This window comes from Orbicella franksi, chromosome 11 (assembly GCF_964199315.1).
Source record: "Orbicella franksi chromosome 11, jaOrbFran1.1, whole genome shotgun sequence".
Classification (NCBI taxonomy): Eukaryota; Metazoa; Cnidaria; class Anthozoa; order Scleractinia; family Merulinidae; genus Orbicella; species Orbicella franksi.
In genome coordinates, this window is record NC_138155.1 from 21,873,277 (window position 1) to 21,893,166 (window position 19,890).

Genomic DNA, 19,890 nt, shown 5'->3' on the forward strand with positions numbered 1-19,890 from the left:
TTTTATGGTTTATAGGCCGATAAATCACGCGGGATGTTGGAAGAATACGAGAAGAATTCGTAAATCACGAGCTGCAGGTGAGTGATTTAGGAATAGACCAATTTCGATATATTAAAATTCAGCCTAACACAATAGACCTCAGCACGAGGCTCTGGGGAATAAACCCTACAAACTCTGTAGTTATTCCCCAGAGCCTCGTACTGAGGTCTATTGTTTTAGGCTGAATTTTAATATATCGAAATTGGTCTATTCTTCGAGTGTTCTTCCAACATCCCAAGTGGTTTATCAGCTTATAAACCATAAAAACTTGTGGTCTATTGCTTTTATATAATAATTCAGAAGACACGCGAAATCTCCATGAGTTTACTGGCACAAATAACCATATCTGATTGACCAATCAGAGCATGCGCATTCAATTAATTATTATATAATATCTGATAACTCACTGAAGTTAAATCAATTAATTGCTTAGTCCTGATCCGGAGCAAACAGTTAATATGGAGTTGCTGAATGTTGAAGTGGACGAATGGGAGATTGCAGTTGACCGTATAGTACTTCAAGAGGTCATTGGCAGGGGGGCATTTGGAGCAGTCTGGAGAGCACTTTTGAAGGAACCAGATGGAAAACCTGGAAATCGGACAGTTGCTGCAAAATGCTTTACACGTAAGATCATGAAGCAGTAGGAAGACAAACTGATATTTCATGTGGTATTCTGTTCTGTAATGGGCATACTAATCTTATCTGTGTTGTAGTCAGGCAATCAATGACTGTTTTGCATTATTGCTCAAATAATGGTTTCCTTGTTTCTTTTAAGGAGCATTGGTGATATGGTAAATTAGTAAATAAGTAAGCAAGAAAAACTATTTGTAGCAGTTCAGTTGTCCAGTTAGGCTCCTTTTCATTGTAAACTCCATTTGCATAAGTAGTTAAATTTTGTCTCTTACGACAGGTTTACTGTCCTCTGTTTAGGCAGTTAAAGGTCCTCAAGACACTCAATTGAATTTTTTTAGTAATTGCTGTACTAGTATGCATGCGTAATCAAATGGTGAAGAGCGAAATTAAAAAGTAATTCCATGTGCATTGTTTTTCAAAATTCTAATAATTTTCAAGCCTTTAGGGAAGTGAAAAAAGACATTTGACAAAACGCAATTGAAATTATATCTTAATATCACTAGTATACCGTTTGATTGACTTTTAATAACATGGGTGACAAATTAAGCTTACAGTTGTGGGTTTTTGACTTGTTCATTGTATCGAGAAATTTCACGCTAAACATTTCCATGACAATTTTGTAATTTCACATGTGAAATTGTACATTAACGCTGCAATTTCGTGCCAAAATTCAGAGCAATGAAGAAAATGATGGTAGTTAGAGTATTATTTTCTGAGGACAGGGCATTTTTTCAATAGTATTTGTAGCTATAACTATAATTTATTTGCACCTTATTGTATTGTGTTTTTACATTGTAGCCACTTCTGGAGAAAATGGAAAGAAATCTCTGATGAGAGAAATCGAGCTGGGAAAGTTCCTTGGAGAAAACTGTCAGACAAACATTGTTGAGTTTATTGGCTGTGTTACCACACGAGGTAAAACGATGTAATAATTGAGATAAAATGTTAATATAGGTTTATCTCCTGCTGTCACTACACTGTGACGTTTCTTTAAAGACGTACACATGAAAACTAAATTGATAATGATTTTTTTAGAAGTATCTTGAATTTAATTCCCGTGTTATCTTGTCAAGCAGGAAAAACACTTATCACTTAGTGATCAGACTGTTACAACTTGATTCTCTAACACACTTGATTTTGTAACCCCTGGCGTCTGTAGCCACTGGGTTCTATAACAATGTTTTGGATTCCAGACTCCAACTAATGGATTTTGTAGCTACTAGTTTCTGTAACTTCTGGATTTTCTGTGCTGAGCCACTAGCTTCTGTAGCTACTGAATTCTGCAATCGTTTGATTCAATCTACAGCCACTAGATTCTTTAATAATGGATTTTGTAGCCACTAGTTTCTGTAACTATCAGATTCTGTAGCCACCTGATTGTGCTACCGGGTTCTGGAACCATTTGATTCTGTGGTCACTGGATTCTGTAGCTACTTGATTCTGGAACCATTTGATTCTATAGCGACTAGCTTCTGTAGCCACCTAGTTCTTAGGTACTGGATTCCAGAATCATTTGATTCTGTAGTCACTGGATTCCATATCCACTAGAGTGTGGAACCATTTGATTCTCCAGCGACTTGATGCCTTAGTCACTAGATTCTTTAGCTACTGGATTCTGGAACCATTTAATTCTGCAACCAATTGATTCTGTAGCCACTTGATTCGGTGGTTACTGGATTCTATAACCACTGGATTCTGTAGCAAGAAGTGACTTGAATTTTTTCTACCTCACCTGAAAAGGAGGATAATCCATCACAGTTAACCCCCAATACTTTGTCTTGTATTCATTCTTTTGTACTTCTGAGTAAGTAGGTTACGTGAGGGTTAATGCTTTACCCAACAAGACAACACATTGACATCTCAGTGGCCCAAACCTGGACCACCGATCCTGTATCCAGTACACTGATTATTAGGTTGCCTCATCTATCAAATTTCCCAAAAGTGTAGAGTATCTCAAGAGATGAATTGATTGTAGATACAGACTGTAAGTTTTGTTACTTACTTCTCTTGTAGTTCAACCAATCCTAGTCATGGAGTACTTGGCGCGTGGTGACTTGTTGGGTTATCTGAGGAAAAGCCGTGGAATTCATGATAAATATCATCTTGGACAGGGGAGTGTTTCAGAGCTGGAAATATATGACCTAGTGTTGTTTGCCAAACAAATTGCTGCTGGTATGGTGTTTCTTGGATCCCGAGGGGTAAGTAATCATCTAACCAATTAGGCTGCAACAAAATTCCGCAAGCTAAGACTCTAACACTTATTTTAAAAAAATCCTACTCAGTTAATTTTACACCACTTTTTAACAAACTCTGAAGCTCCGACTGGCAGTGCAGTATGTTTTTTTGTGTGTGTAATTTGGTTGACTTATTTTCATTGATGAAGTTTTCTACTGTACATAGTGTTAGGCCTGTGTTTAAGCCTCTTGGCCCACCAGGCCAGTTCTTTATCGCATCTACAGTTTCTGCAGTGTACGTTACTAGGAGTATTTCCCCCACCCCCTGGGAGGGATGCTAGTCCATCACATGGCTACCCACGGCATAATATTTGCTGGTACCCATTTTATGCACCTGGGAGGGAGAGGCACTGCAAGAGTAGTGTGTCGGCCAAAGGCACTACTGAATGTTCTCAGTCAGGCCTTGATCCCCCGACCGCTCGATCTGGAGTTCAGCACAGTAACCCACTTATGATAATATGTACTGGGAGTAGAAATATTAGTGGTAGTGAATTGTTGAGTGCCTTCAATTAACTTTTCAACATTCTGACGGCAGCTTTTGCAATTCCTTTTAGAGTCTAATTCCTCTCCTATCCCTGGATTGCAATACAACGCTGACTTCTAAAGATATGGTTTATATTGAACTCCTCTGGTTTCAAAAAAAGGGGAAAGGATGTAGGCTTTCTGTAAAATTGATTTATTAAAAAAAAATACAATAACTAAATGTTACCTTCTGACAGGTGGCATCATATTCAAAATGTAAAATAATATATTTTTGTAGATAATCCATCGTGACCTGGCAGCTCGTAATGTTCTTGTTGATGACAACTTTGTTTGCAAAGTTACCGACTTTGGTCTGGCTTATCAAGATTTCAAATATGGACATGGAAACGCTAAAAAGGTATCTCAATTTATAATTTTACACAGCCATAGTGCAATTAACACATAATTATTGGTCCCAAGGGAAATGATTGGGATGGCTGACAACTGTTTCCAGCATTTTTCATTATTTCTGTCATGAACTACACCTCTTTTGAGTTGGAAGCTAGTGTAATAGTGAGATCAAACGAACACTCAGTTATTGATAAAGGAGTTATAGTTCTTTTCCTGCCTTAAATTAACGGTAACCATAGGAATAGTATAAGTCGTTAAAAACCCTTAATTTAAGCTTTAAGTACTTCTAACTCAAGAAGGGGCCTCCACTTTTTTATATCAAATTGTGATTATAACATGTTTTATATGCATCTGTTTGCCAAGTTTAACAAATCTAAAGAGCCACTTCAATTTTTTGATTATTTAGTTTTGTTAGTACAGATTTTGTATAAGTTATGGTTCACAGGTTTCTACTGACTGTATTTTCAGGGCTGTATGCCAATCAAATGGACTGCACCTGAGATACTTTCAGGAGAATTCTCCGCGCTCTCAACCCAAAGTGACGTGTATGTAAACTATAAGTATCCCACTAACTTTAACACTAACTTTAGACGCTGTTTACAGTAGTTGTTTTTGTCTCACAAGTCTATTGCCCCGCTTCAAGAAGAGTTGCATTAGAGGTTGCCTAGTATAATAAACGTCTCCTGAAATGAATATGGGTTGAAGTGAACTTGGTTCTACTCCATGCAAAGCTTGGTGCAACAAAAACGTTGTTCCCTAGTGTGACAGTGCCTTTAATCCCCGGGGTGGGGAAGGGGGGGAGGAGACTCCCATCTAAAAAGGGCGGGGGTGCTCGTCGAAAATTTTGGAAAGAAACCCCCAAGAGGCACCAAGGTACTGTTTTGTGGACGTGGCTTCAATTTCTTTTTTTCACCAATAAGAGTTACCAACTCTGAAACAACACATTGACTAACAATGACTTTTTTCAGCTCAATACCCTAAAAGGCACCGCAAAAGCTTCCACTGTGGACCTTTTGAGGCTGAGCACTCTAAGAGTTACCAAAACTGCTTTTTTAACCCCTAAAAGGGACGACGAGCACCCCTGTCCTTTTTATAGCGGGTCCCCCACCCCCCACCCCCGGGGGGGGGGCTTTAATCTTCCTATTGTTATCAAAACGAAACATGCAACGACTTCCAAAAATACTGCAAGACGTTACTGCAACATATTCTGTCTGGATTTGGCAGCCAGACTTGATGAGGTGATCGATTACCAATACACCAAGCAAGGAAGCTCCTTAGGAAAGATCCTTGATTTTAATCTGGTTTTCTATCAGCTCAATAAATTTCGAAGAATTTGAAAAAGACGCATTAAAGCAAACCTATCATTTTGCTATAATTATACATTGCGCTCTTTACTTTGTAGAATGCTATTATACAACTTCGCTTAGTCTTTAAGGGACACTGTCACCACTTTTAGCACGATTTTGGAAATCTCAAAAAACATATCGCGATCATTGGAAGCTGAACAATAATGGTTTTATTTTGTAGAGCAGTACTCAACAAATGATTGAAACCCATTAGGAAGTGAGGATGGCTAACAATGGCGAGGATGGAAATGGCTGTCAGTTTTGCAAAAGTTCAAGTTCGCTCAAAAATCGTTGAAATTTTGCAAAAAAGGATGCTGCAGTGTGGACTTCCTTCAAGAAATTCCTTTTTATCACTTAGTTAGAGCTAATTAAGTTCTTATTACATAAATGTAGGGAACATTTCTTGAATTTATAACAGTTTTAAGCAAATATATCGTGACAGTGTTCCTTTAAAGCCGTTGTTATCATCATCCATTTTATGCCTTTTGTTTCTTGTTAAAAGTACACAAGTATAGCCAGCTCAGATATGCGTTACTAATCTACAGGTGGTCTTATGGAATTGTCTTATATGAGATCTTCACCATCGGTAAGTATACAAATGTGTTGAGGAACAACGGCAACAAAAAAACAAAGTAGAACAGAACTAAAGTGTCAAACAACTAGCTAGCAGATCACAGCACACTTACATTGAGGGATAGGTCGATGTAACATAAAAGAGTATTTTCCATCAAACCAGCTTATGAATAAGTTACAATACACCTGCATTCCTTAACAGGAGGAATTCCATACCCAGGATGGTCAGAAGGCAGAGTGGTTCAAGCAGTCCTGGATAGATATCAAATGCCAAAGCCTGACCATATTGATGACCAATTGTATGTTAAGTTACCATTACATTATTTACTTTTTTACCTTAACTTGTTAATTGTAAGCGCGTTACAATTGTTAATCACGTCAACGAGAACTTTTCTAATATTAATACGATACATGAGTCAGCCTTACAAATTGTTCATTTAAGCAGACCCTATAGCACATTTTGGACACCCTTTTTTCCAATCCTGGCTAAAAGCCTGAATCTGATTGGTTCTCTTTTCGCCGACTATTTTCCAATATACCATGATCAGCACACACTACCCTTAATAGATTGTGTTTATTCTTAATATTTGGTTTAAGAATATTTAAATTGTACCTTTCGTCCCCTTATTGATGTGGTACCAAAATAATTGGTCTACTAGCCCTTGTTTTCTTTAAACAGAGGTAAACTCTACTGTGCCATGCGCCTAATTGGCTATTTTCACAGTCTGGTTAAATGAATTGTGAACAATGCTTGCCTCGATTTTGAGAGCATGTTGAAAAGTCCTTGACTATTTTCTACAGATATTCTGGTCTCTTGTAAATGTATCCAAGTTTTTGCTAATAATTGGACTGCTGCCCATCTTTAGCTAAAAAATGCACAAAGAGCACTAAGCTGATAGAGTTTCAGTTTAAATTCTTACATAGACGTGTACCAATCAATAACTTCTTATTTAGAATAGGTCTACAGGGCGATGAAAAGTGCAGTTTTTGTCACACCTCCTCTGAGTCAATAATTCATTTTTTTTTGGTCATGCCGCCAAACATCTCACTTTTGGAATAAACTTACTAAATGGCTGAAAAACTTAAATTTACTTCCTAGAGATTATGCTTTGACAAATATTACTGCTTTGGGTCTGAGGCCAGATATCTCTCAATTTGCGCTTCTTATCAATTACTGCTTTCTCTTAGCAAGATATCACATATGGCTCGCTACAACAAAAGATGATCATCCAAATCTTACGCATTTCATATGCACACTAAAAATTACAATATGAGATAGAAACAAAAAGTGGAGACACAAAGAAATGGAAATCTCATACAGGATATAGTTTAAGTTTATGGCATCCATAAACTGATGTTAATGAGACCTGAGAGACAATATCTCAAAGTCAGGCACACACATTCTGCATTGTAATACTTTATTTCAGAGACATGTAACACTATGAACCTCGTGTCATGCTCATAAGTAAATCCCAGTAACATAGGTAACATGCCACCAATTCCTGATCTCAAAGTCCATCAGGGATTCCCAGTTGAAAACAATCACCCCCTTTGGATATCACAACAAACCTTTCATTTCCTAAGTAAAGCCACTGTTATCTACATCTGTAAAAGACAGTGTATCAATGGTTCCAGTCATGTCTCTCACATGCCCACCTCATGCCCCTGACCTCTAGTCAAGCACACGCTCCTCGTTGTATTCAGTCTTCTCGTTTGTGCCGATCCTTCGCCACTGATTTTTCTTTTACCCTCCCACCCTCCCATGACTGGGACCCTTGGTCTACACATCTGAACCCCTGATACTACACTTTAGGACCATCTTCAAGCGAATAAACAAAATCATTTAGATCTATAGAAATGTTCACCATGAATAAGGCTAATAATCTGTCTTTCCCAAAAAAAAAAAAACAAAAAAAAAATGGGGGCAAGCTTTGACACTACAATTCAGAATGTCGTGTATCGATACTGAACATCACTATTCCGCTACTTTTAGAAAAACATTTATCCATATATACTTATGATATCATTTGCTTAGTATAAAATAATAATAATAATAATTATTATTATACCATTAATGGCTATAGGCTAGGGTTATCTATCTCCTAGCAAGCCTTAGACCTTATCATTCAGGGTGCAATGAACAGAGACTGTATTTTGGTGACTTTCTGTTGTTTGTTATTAAAGGACGGTGACAGGGAAGTGCACCCATTAGCTGCACTTTACCCCACAGTAAGGCTCTAGCCCACTGGAGACAGGTCCGAAGAAGTTACCTATTCCAAGGTGGCTACCCCCGGTACCACCTGATCTGTACTCCCCCCAGGAGGGGCTCCCCCTCCTGGTTCCCTCAGTCCCCCGGGACTGTGGGGTATGGGCCTCACCCCTGGAGGCAGGTCTGGAACTTTTATTCCAGGATGGCTACCCCCGGTACCACCCGATCTGTACTCCCCCAGGAGGGCCCCCTTCCTGGGCCCCTACTCCCCAGTCGTCCTTCCCTGCCACCCAAATTTTACCCGCAGCCAGTGTGTTATTTCCTAAATGTAGTATCGTTAGTGGGAGCTCAGACCAAGCCTCGAAAGAGGATCATTAATGAGGATTTAATTAATATTTTAGATTATATTTTCTATACCTATCGGTATCTATCTCCTACCCATTAGTCTATTTCTAATCTCCTGTCAGATGCATAACTCATTTTACCTTTAATGTACCACATGCCTTTGGTCTGTTTTTTATGTTTCTATAGTACAACCTCAAGCTGTAATGATAACTATCTATTTTTCTTCTGTTTTCTTTGCCCCTTGTCGTCACTGTATTTGTTAGTAGTGTAAGTCGTTTAGATATTGTAATTTAAATAGTGCAAATGATTATAGCAATATAATGTAAATAAAGCTAGTGTTGTAAGTAAGCATTGTTTTCCCTTGTGTTACTACAAATAAAAATAATCAGTGTTATGATCCATCAAATATATTTGCTAGCAAGCGATTGGTCTAAATGCGTCACGTGACTGAATATGCTAAAATTGGGCCATATCCCAGTGATATTCCGACGTTTTCAAGACTAAGCGTATTGCGAATAGTAGTTGAAGAGTAATAAACACAATAGCCTTCATTTAGTGCGAAAAATGTGCTCGGATATTTGCCCTTGGACATTATCTGTTCCTGGAAGCTCACAAGTTTCCTCGAACCACGATCTCGGAAAACTGTTGACTTCACGGAACAGATAATGGCCACAGACAAATATCCGAGCCTGTTTTGAGGTCAAATGGAGGCTATTGTTTACTTATGTGCTAAAAATCACTCAAAGCCAATGTTTTCCTTTCACTTAGTAAATACTTCGCTGAGGCCTTTTCAAATTTGTTGTTGTTGTTGTTGTTGTTTTCAAAAACCTTGTATTAAAAACAGACTTGTGATGGTTATAAATTTCAACGTGTCTCTTTTTAGGTATGATGTAATGACAAGGTGCTGGAACTTAAACCCTGACTTTCGTCCTCCTTTTGAAAACCTACGAAAGAGAATGGATACATACCTTCGTGAGGAGGTTTGTAGTGATGAGTCAATTAATAATAGGGGAGAATTAACAGAATTCTATGGACTTGGCTCTAAAACCATGATGACTATAATAATTATTGTAGAAATATTAATTTTTCTAATTTCAAAAAAGTTTCGAAAAAAATTTATGACGAAATGCGATAGGAAATCGAGCAATTTCAGTTTTTAGTGGCCAAAAATCTGTTACCACACTAATATTAAGAACCGGTACATTAAAATCCTTTTTGTGTTTTCTAAGAGCTAAATATATAAATATTTGCCTGAAATAATACCAAAGACAATTTCCCAAAGTTACTTGAGAAAATAAATTTCAAAGTTCAGAGAAATTGTGCAAACACAGGTGAAATTTCATCATCAGTGTCATTTCATCAGTACCTTCAAGTGTTTCATATGAACTTCAAAATTTGTTTTCGACATTTGGTGGTGTTAGAAATGATTTCTTTTGAGAAGATATTTGAAGCAGTCACACAGAAGTTTGCAATACGATGCAAATAATCTTGGTGCAAAGATTTTGTCCACTCGTTTCTCGAACTTCAGGTGAATTCCTTCTTAAGCTTTCGATTTGTTGTCTCTCTGTTTGTCTATCATATTTGAAGGGTAGAAATTAACACGCATTCTTTTAGCTAGGGAACATTTCTACATTTTCAATCGTTTCGTCCCACCCTGGTTATTCTGGGTTAATAATTAGAACTTAATGACTGGTCCCTTGGGAACAGTGAATTTTGTTTCCTTCGAATCTCAATGTTTCCCTCGACTTCGTCTCGGGAAAACTTTAAGATTCGAAGGAAACAAAATTCACTGTTCCCCAAGGGACCAGTTATTAAATGATTAAGTGATGTGTCAAATCGGTGGAAAATAAATAATCACTTCATTGACAAATGACGTGCAACAGCGGTCAACATTTCGCGGGTAACAGTGAACTGTTTCCCGTTTGACGTCATAGTTTTCGCAATGTTGCCCGCTCGTGGCATTTGGCGGGAAACAGTTTCACTGTTAGATGTCATGTGACCATGAACTAGCCAATGAATGGGCGCTAGGTAGCGGGAAAAACGCCAGCTATATGACAAACAAATGATATTTTAAACCTTTGGTAATACTTATTTCGTATTATTATTCCTTTTAGACATACACGGACCTGCTCAACATGGGGAAATATGACAGCGTTAAATACTCCAAGGTTGAAGATCTTGGAGCTCAAGATGAACCAGCAAGTGAGCAAGTTAAGACGAGCACCACTGAAAAGAAATTGGGAAAATGGTCAAGTGTCCGTTAAATGAGAGTAAACATGTGACTTACTGGTGGCTGTTACAGCTTTTATGCACAACAATAGTTAGTTTAGTGTGTGTTTTGTTCAGAACGTCACTAAGTAAGATATAATTATTTAATTCGTAACCTTTTTGTGAAATATTAATTTTAAATTTGGCATTTTCCTTTTAAGCAGTAAAACAAATATTTGCTACAAATGTTACTTGATAGTAGTCAAACAAATCTAAAGCAGACCTTGTGAAATTGTTCTTTGTTTTGGGGCTACGTATTGTTTAAAACCTTTTTTTGCTTTCTTTTTTCTTCGTAGTTATTGAGTTGAAAAAATTTTTGCATTGGAAATGAGCCGAAATTTGCGTTGATATAAAGGAGGTACGTCACGGTATGCGCATCTTGAAAAGTTCAGCCCAAATTTTTCAAGTTCGTCGTTTGTAATCCGTGTTAATCTTCTCCATCCTTAACCATCCTTGTTCCTTTATGGCTTATTATTATCTCTTTGGTGTTTTTCTATTTTAGCAAACGATTATTTTCAGGTTTCCTTCAATGTAAAGGCAGTTTTGTACGTGGCCAAAAATAACTCAAAATACAGTGACTGGGCTCCTTTAAGTTTGTTTGCAAATGAAGCTAGTCTAGTTAGTTAGAATAATATGATAAAGCATGCAACTTTGCCTTTAAAAAAGAATTTACTACCTAATAGTCGTAAACAACTTTTGTGGAAGTAAAAAGACTCCACTACTTTTGAAATAATGTTAAGCTTACAGAAGATATCCGCTACAGTAAGTTTGAATAATATGAGATAGATTGTTCTAAAAGGGCTGACTATTTATTTAACTCTGTGTCGATGTACAGTGTATGTACCGAAAAAACTTGACAACATTTACCTATTTATCTAAGTTCGTGTAAAGTTGAACGTGTAAACGTTAGAACATGTAAAGGTTCGAGTTAGGTTACGTAATACGCTTTCTTCGCTATTTACTAGTCTTATCCATGGACTTATTTAATCGTGTGAGTGTGTATTTTTATAATGCCAGATTGCTTGTTTACCGTATAGTTGATTTAAGTGCGACTACGTTGCTCGTATTAACTGCAGTTTCTTTAGTAGATACGAGTTAAATTTTCATTAACTGATCAAGTCAGAACAAGGACGATATTTCATAAATAGTCTGTAGAATTTTTATAAAGCAACTTGCTATTTTAACACTCCGTCGATATCAGTAGTAATTCAACTGCAGTTTGCTTTAATAAACGAGTTAAATTTTTATTAACTGATCAGGTCAGAACAAGAAAAATATTTCATAAATAGTTTGTAGAGTTTTTATAAAGCAAATCGCTGTTTTAGTAACACTTTGTTGATATGTCAATAGTAATATTGGCTGCAGTTTGCTTTAGTAAGTACGAGTTAAATTTTCATTAACTGATCAAGTCAGAACAAGGAAAATATTTTATAAATAGTTTGCTGGATTTTTGTAAAGCGACTTGCTGTTTTAGTGACACTTCGTTGATATATCAGTAGTGATATTAATTGCAGTTTGCTATAATAAATACGAGTTAAATTTTCATTAACTGATCAAGTCAGAACAAGGAAAATATTTTATAAATAGTTTGCAGGATTTTTGTAAAGCGACTTGCTGTTTTAGTGACACTTCGTTGATATATCAGTAGTGATATTAACTGCAATTTGCTATAATAAATACGAGTTAAATTGTCATTAACTGATCAAGTCAGAACAAGGAAAATATTTCATAAATAGTTTGCAGGATTTTTGTAAAGCAACTTGCTGTTTTAGTGACACTTCGTTGATATAGCAGTAGTAATATTAACTGCAATTTGCTATAATAAATACGAGTTAAATTGTCATTAACTGATCAATTCAGAACAAGGAAAATATTTTATAAATAGTTTGCTGGATTTTTGTAAAGCAACTTGCTGTTTTAGTGACACTTTGTTGATATGTCAGTAGTAATATTGACTGCAGTTTACTTTAGTAAGTACGAGTTAAATTTTCATTAACTGATCAAGTCAGAACAAGGAAATGATTTCAAATAGTTTGCAGAGTTTTTACATAGCAACGTGCTGTTTTAACACTTCGTCGATATATCAGCAACAAGTAAGACTAAATTATTTCTCAGGGCCACACAATTCAGGATTACTCAGGAAAATATTTCATACAGTTTCCAGTATTTGCACGTTGTTATTTAATGTTACCATCCGTATCTGACTTGTTTAATCATGATGTTCTTATTGGTACGAGTATGCTGTTACTCGTTTGTCGCGCATTAAAGTGCTTTGTTTCTGATATTAAGACTTATTAACCATTTCGCTGTAATTCAATAACGATTAATGTTAAGTGCTTTTTCTTAAACAGAGGAATACCTCTTTATAGAGTGTCATTTAAGCTGAAATAGCTATTATTCGTAACGGTTTTTAATGTGCAGAAGAAAAACACCTGTTTAGAGAGCATATAACAACGTAACCACGTTAGAGGGATCTACAACAGCAACATGAACAACAAAATTTTATTTCACCTCAGAGTTAAAAGGGAAGAAGAATATACAATGGTTTATATGAAAGCAAACATGATAGGGGTGCTGGCTACCCGAAATAACCTATGGGTTGAGGGGCAGTAGAGTCTGAAGAAGTGTTTTGATCTGCACACATCATCATTAAGTAATTCTTGTAAAACACTCTATATAACAGCTTGAATAAAAACTTAAAACTAGAAGCTAACTTTGTCTACAGATATTTTATATATATGTAGTTGGGGGCGACTTGCGGTACAGATTCATTGTCTTTCCCATGGGTACACAGTGGCAAAAAATACTCTGGAAAACTTCGATCGATCAGCAATTGTGATTGAGACGTGTAATACAACTAATCAAGAGTACCTGTACTAAAATGGCCGGAGTTTGTGTATTGATAACCCTGAATCTTCAGTTTGAAAATATCGTGTGCCCGACCTAGAATAAGCCATTTTACAGTTGTGTGCCGCCTAGTTACCTGGCCTATGAATGGAAGCGAGGTTGGAGATGACCTCGCTCTGGTACAAACCTCTTAGTTTTCCTCATTTAATGCACACTAGCATTGGAACAACTTGATTTACACGACAAAATCAGTGAGGTCTTTATCAAAACAACGTCACCTGCCGCCTCGCTGCCATTCAGAGGCCAGGTCACTGAGCAGACAACTGTAAAATGATCTATACTCCCTTGAGGTGTGGTGTATTTCTGATCAAAATCAAAATCAAACCAACGGGTGTTGAAGAAAAAAGTGTACACCTGCTGTCCAAATGGAGGAAATATTGAACACACCTTAAAAACTAATGAAGGCAGGAACTGCATGATGAGTTTCCAGAGCTACTGAACTATTGGTTACAATTAAGGACGGTGCCTACTTTTGTTAGTGCGCACACTTTCTGTGCATCACGCAAGACATGGTTTAAGCGCGCGCTGGAGTTGACATTGACGTAATCAACTACGCTACTAATGAAAGCAAAATTTTCCTACTGTGACCAAATCAGGTTTAATGAACCTGTACCAGCATATCACTAAGCAGTAACTGTCAATGTCTTCCAGCTGAAAAACTAGCTATTATCGGTCGAAAATTATACTGAAATCCAACTGTAAACAAGTACCTGCAGATGGCGTAGTGCGCGCGCAAAACAAGTGCGAGATACACAATTTTTACTTACTGGGGAGATGACAGGAAAAAAAATGTAACGGGCACGGCAAAAGTTTTCAAAAGAGATCAATAACTTAAAAAAAAAAAAACGCGTGGTTACCCCTACTTTTTATGCTATGAAATGGAAGTGGCAAGCCTATTCAATACGTCATTAGTTTCTGGTTGTGAGCAAACGCTGTTTAAACTGTATTTTAGCTGAACCAGAGGAAGGCTGTTAGAGACGCTAAAAGCGCTGTTGCAGCGATTTTGTTATTAAAAACACACCAAAAATGGTTTTTATGTTACTATTTACCATGAAGTTTTAAGATCTTTATAAATATGTTTGCTTTTCTGTATATAAAGTCAAATTCTGTGGAAATTTGTGAAGAAATATCCTTTCCTTCTTTTTCAGAAAAATGCTGATGTCAGCATTTTTGTTGAGATTCAAGACTAATTATCTCGAAAAAATACCTAGCTACCCCAGTTTTTCTTTGTGGATTCCAATAGCCCTTGCAAAGTTCTACTTTTTCCGCGTGTTCCTAACCTGGCGCAAAAACCTTTGTATTTAGGAGGCACCGTCCTTAACTACATCACACTGTCGATCCCTGTGTGACGCAGACATACGAACGTCCAAAAAAGTTAGATATCACTCTGTGGGACAGAGAGCTTATTTCCGTGAGCCAAGGTTTTATCGAACCTAGTGGCCCATCAGGCCGACTAAGAGTATTTCTGCCCCCCCGCAGCACCACCACCACCACTACCACCCTCAGCATCTCGAAAAATAATGCGACTTAGAAGCAGATAAAACGTGACAAAAGGGCACAGTCCAATTTGTATTACCATGCATTCAGCTGGGGTTGACATATAGAGTGTGTGGATTGTCACACAATAAAAAATAAAATCAAAAACTATTCAGTGGATAAATTCGAGAAATTGTGATATTATAGACGATAAATAAAGAATACAGTTCTCCAAATTTAAGCTGTGCGCGTTGTTCCAAAGTTGAGATATTCTTCGAAATGTTCCGCGCAAAATTATAGAGCATTCCTCCAATATGGCGACCGGGAAATAGCGTAAACATCTGGAACTTACTTTGGCTATCTAGACAACATTATCTGAACCGAACTAAAAAACATTTACACAAGCACTTTTCCTAATACTTAAGCTCCTAAAATGGCTAAAAATCACAAGATAAGTGTATATTTTTCGACAAACGCGATCTTAGCTTTATGTCACGCACCGCCGTAACTCCGAAATTCAAAATGCGCTGGTTTCCAAACGAAGGACGCTATTGAGCTGGAAAGTTGTTAACAGATATAAATTTAGAACCTCTTATGTCTGATGAGGATAAAACCATTACGGGCTCTTTAGTTTTGGATTTGAGAATTTGATGACGTCACGTGAACGCACTTTATTCACGTATCCGTCCCAAACCAACAATATGCGTTATGCAAAACGACAATTTAACCAGTGAGATAGGCTCAATTACCAGCCGCTGTTCTGAAATAAAGACTGGACTCGAAAGAGCGGCGGTAATTGAGCCTGCCAGCGAGAGTGTGCGTTAACTCTGGTTGAAACTCTGGTTGTTTACCATTCTCCTCCAAATTTCGGAAATTTCGGTCAGAATGTAAATGAGAAGTCAATTTAATCTCGACCGACTGGAAAATTTTAGAAATTAACGGAACATCTTGAAATGTAGTCTAAAATTTCCCTCTGAAATATCCCAGTGGCAAAAATGTGCTAAACATTTGCAATTACGAAGCGCGCGAAGTCTAAAACTAGAATGCAAATTTTTGGAACCCCGCGAGAGTCAGATAACATAAGTGTGTTCTTGAGAGAAAAGGAGGAAAATGAACGCCAAATTTTCGTTTTAAAAATTGTTTTAGGAACACTTGCTTACGCGCTTGAAAAAGCGTCAAATCTTCCACCATTCGGTTTTGTTTGTCTGAGTTATGAGGTCACTCGCGCGCCTCGCTATTCTTCACCGCCATCTTGGATTTACGATCGGGCTAAACTTTTTCAGTCTTTTTGGCAAATTGGAGGTTTTGACTAAATAGTAAATGACCAATCCGAACGGAACTTACCATAAGACATTTTTGCTTACCATTTGCACAAACCGTTGACGAACCGGTTTCTCAATGTAAATGGTAAACAACCTCTGTCTCGTGTTACTTAGTTTTTATCCTCGAGTATTAGAAAAAAATTTCCGTGTTTCTTTTGAGAAACGAGAAATACAGTGGGTAAACGAGCCGCAGGTCGGCGTTTCCGCGACTTTTCGCGCATTCTCCTAAATGCTATCCAACAAATTATACGAGGCATTCTTAAACCTATTGAGGATTAAGTTGACCAAAGCTGAGGAACTTTGCCTAACAGTCCCCCGCATGCAAAATCTCAACTGGATTAAACCGACTTAAATTGCTTCCAGATTTCACTGAGTTGTCCGATGGCAACATCCAGCCTGAACGTCCGCTATGTTGCCGCCCCCTTCCTCTCCCCCTCCCCTCTCCAAAGGAAGGTGATTCAGGGGTCACACCAGCGAAGGGATTACACCAGCGATTTTCACCGTTTTTATTGCAGTAGTAGTAACGAATAACTAAATCCCAATTATTTTCGCTTTAAGACTTTTATCCCCGGTTAATGGCCAGGTTAACACAGGATTGTTTCAAGTTCCATTTAAAAAGACAAAGGGCATTTGAGAGCAAAAGAAAATTCATTACAATTGCAAATACATTCGTCAAATTAATATTATTCAAGTTACGACTTTGCCACCACACGAGGAAAGAGATGGCGAACGAAGCTAATTTTAGTGTCGTTCTATAGTTCTTCTGCGGCAAAGGAACCTGCAATTCGATGAAACTGCAGTCAGAAATGGTCATGGTAGATGTCTTATTGTACAAGGAGCACAAAACAGTGTGAAGCTTTGATTTACAAGAACTTTGTCTTTAAACGATGGCCACAATTAGCGAGCAGTCAACATCGAAGAAATTACGGATTTCTTTCTCCATTTTGGAAGGGTCTTCTTGTGAGGTAATTAGCCAAGCTTTATATTTATAACATTTATAGTTGCCTTTTATACTTATGTTGGTGTAACACAATCTATTTTACACGGAATTTAAGTTGTAGAAAATTTAAATTAGTCTTCGGTTGTGGCCAACAAACAGACAATGTTATGCTTGCAAGGGATCATGGGTGATAGGTTTGAACATGGCGCGCGTGAAAAAAACTCTCCTTAGCTTTCTGGAACAGATTCTGCAGTAAATGTTTTTTAGAGCCTTAACGTTTTTTAGCTTAAATAGTTGATAAACATTGAAATTCCCGATAACAAACTCTCATTTCTGGAGTTATTTTGGTTCCGTGTGAAGGAATTTTCGGTGCAGTGTCAGTGGTTGTTCTTGTTGCAATTGGAAGGCTTTTTGGCTCTGCAAGTTAAGTGTGAGTCGTATTTCCGTAAAAGGGTCTTGTTAACTGAACGCACGGTATTTGACAAAAGATATTTCAGTAATTTTACAAAAATCCAAAATACATGTTTGTCTGAATTTCCTGCTAATGTTCTATTTCGCGCCCCTCTTGTCCTAAACTGCAGAAATAGCTGTACACCCGAGCTACAACTATTTTTGCAGTTTAGGACAATCGAGTGGTAAGGGGGAAGGGCACAGTACTCTGTCCTTTGGCTCGTCAATTCTTGGGGGAGATTAGCAGCATCGCTGTCAAGATATTAGTAAATGTTCGCTTCTGTGACCGTCTTGTTTATTTTCTCAATTAGGCAAACTACTCAGTACGTCACAGGCACCTGGAGAAAAGCTGTTGTGATTGACATGGACACACAGACAGTACGATGGCAGTATAACTACAGGTCAGTTTTGTTTATTGTATAATACTGTTTATATTCTATTTGTTTGATAATATTATAATTAAAATACAATTCTTGCATTGGGAAAAGACGTAGTGACGCTTACAGTTTGAAATCATTAAATAATAGCTCTTAAGCACAAGTATAAGAAGCTGTTTTCACTTACTGCAGACGGTTTTCTTTTTGTTACCTTTCTTGTATTTACAAAATACTTATTTCCCTCCAGGCAAAGCAATGAATGGCAAAACAAGAAAACATAGGAAAGAAAGGAAAGATCAACTTAAGGTTAAGAGGTAAGTTGATTAAAAATTTCTCTCATTTAGCCGTAGACCCAAAGGTTACAGAACCTGTATGATACACATGCATGTATGTATGAAGCTACCCAACCATTCGTTCGTTCAGATACTCGGTCTTAATTAGCATAGATTTTGACGATTTTACTTGTCCGTTTACTTCTTAGTTTTTGTTTCGATTGAGAAGATATATCAAACACTCGAGACAGTGTTTCATCCGTCATCCAAACTCCTCAAATTTCCTCAAAAATGATCCACTGCCCGTCGTATTTTAGACTCTCTTCTCGGTGTTTGGAAATCCCAATGAAACCCTGTCTTTCGTGTTTGATATATTACTTAAAATCCAAACGCTGTAGGCAGAACAACTTTGCATACTTTTGTCCTATCCTCTGACACGTTTCCGAAATCTTCGGAGTCCAGCGCGCCAATCGCCAAGAAACATCTGAAAACTACTGCTTTACTAACTTACTGGTAAGCATTTAAGTATCACTACCTTACTGATGTATCTTTTTTTATGCAGGATGCTGAGAGATTTGTAAAGAAAGAAGAGGAGGTTGGAAGAAAAAAGGAAACAAAAGAGGTAGGAGTCATAATAAATGTTTTTCGTAAAGATTACTTTAAGATCTGGATAGGGGACAATAAAAGGCAGATTATGGCAAGGGCTGGAGAGTTTTGTTGGTAATCAGTTAAAATGTAGGCTGCTTCTTAGCTATTGGAATGTGAAGTCATTTTCTCTTTTATTATATGGCTGTCTTACAAGGACTAGGAACTACCGAATTCACGAATTTGATTGGCTGAAATGGATATTGAAAGTGTTCTAGATTTTCCCATCTTGACCGGCATCTAGACCGGTTACATTTTACAATGAAAAAGTTGCAAAGTAAAATGCAAAAATGTTGACCATTTTCTTCTAACAATATTTTTAAAATTATGAAAGTGCCAAAAAGCCTGATGAGAAAAAAGTGTAGAGGACGGGCAAACTTTGCCAGAATTAAGTTCGGCTCATCGCCGTTCGCAAGCAAAATGTGAGCTAGTACAAACCAGATACATTAAACGAGTTAAATTGTTTTTGTTTGCCATATAATAAACATCTTATTAACGGTGTTTAGTCGATCTGTATGGGAGAATCTTGACCTCGGTCGTGTGTACAGACCTCACTGCGTTCGGTCTGTTCTCACGACCTCGGTCAAGATTCTCCCATGCAGACCGACTAAGCTCGGTTAATAAGAGCTAATTTAAATTTCGAGTGGAGGAGTTTAAGAAAGGGACAATTGGTAGTCGTCTTTTAACTGTATTCAGACCGCGGTTTATTAGAAACGATATGATGTCTGATTCGTTTCACTGTTTAATTTAAATGGGGGATGATCCAAAATAACATAGGCAGATTATGAACATTTTTCAATTTCTTGTTTTGAATTTTGGTTTTACATGATAAGATCCAGATGGTAAAACAAAGCTGAAAAGAGTTTTATAAACGGTTTACCAGGAGTCTTCGCCAGTGTGGATAAAAAGCCACAAATTTATGCGGGATACCAAATATTTCACTCTTTTAAACATGTTTGCTTCTTTTATTTCCCTTTAGCC

General features: G+C 37.3%; 1 protein-coding gene and 1 long non-coding RNA gene across 3 annotated transcripts in view; both read left to right on the top strand.

The window, feature by feature from the left end:
* The window catches only part of LOC145460230 (mast/stem cell growth factor receptor kita-like), a 54,406-nt gene extending 42,322 nt beyond the window's left edge, over positions 1 to 12,084 (top strand). Inside the window, exons 17-25 of the mRNA XM_081444977.1 lie at positions 473 to 663; positions 1,471 to 1,587; positions 2,686 to 2,870; positions 3,667 to 3,786; positions 4,248 to 4,324; positions 5,671 to 5,711; positions 5,901 to 5,997; positions 9,136 to 9,232; positions 10,367 to 12,084. Coding sequence (XP_081301103.1) covers positions 473 to 663; positions 1,471 to 1,587; positions 2,686 to 2,870; positions 3,667 to 3,786; positions 4,248 to 4,324; positions 5,671 to 5,711; positions 5,901 to 5,997; positions 9,136 to 9,232; positions 10,367 to 10,516 — 1,075 coding nt within the window. The 3' untranslated portion in view covers positions 10,517 to 12,084. The remainder of the gene's footprint in view (positions 1 to 472; positions 664 to 1,470; positions 1,588 to 2,685; positions 2,871 to 3,666; positions 3,787 to 4,247; positions 4,325 to 5,670; positions 5,712 to 5,900; positions 5,998 to 9,135; positions 9,233 to 10,366) is intronic.
* A 4,857-nt stretch (positions 12,085 to 16,941) lies between these two features.
* LOC145460228 (uncharacterized) lies at positions 16,942 to 19,052 on the top strand. 2 transcript variants are annotated; one of them, XR_014039811.1, is made up of 3 exons: positions 16,942 to 17,190; positions 17,927 to 18,016; positions 18,240 to 18,307. It is a non-coding gene; the product is annotated as an uncharacterized LOC145460228 (long non-coding RNA). The 2 variants fall into 2 exon arrangements; XR_014039812.1 differs by lacking the exons at positions 17,927 to 18,016; positions 18,240 to 18,307 and adding an exon at positions 18,827 to 19,052.
* Positions 19,053 to 19,890: the final 838 nt, after the last annotated feature.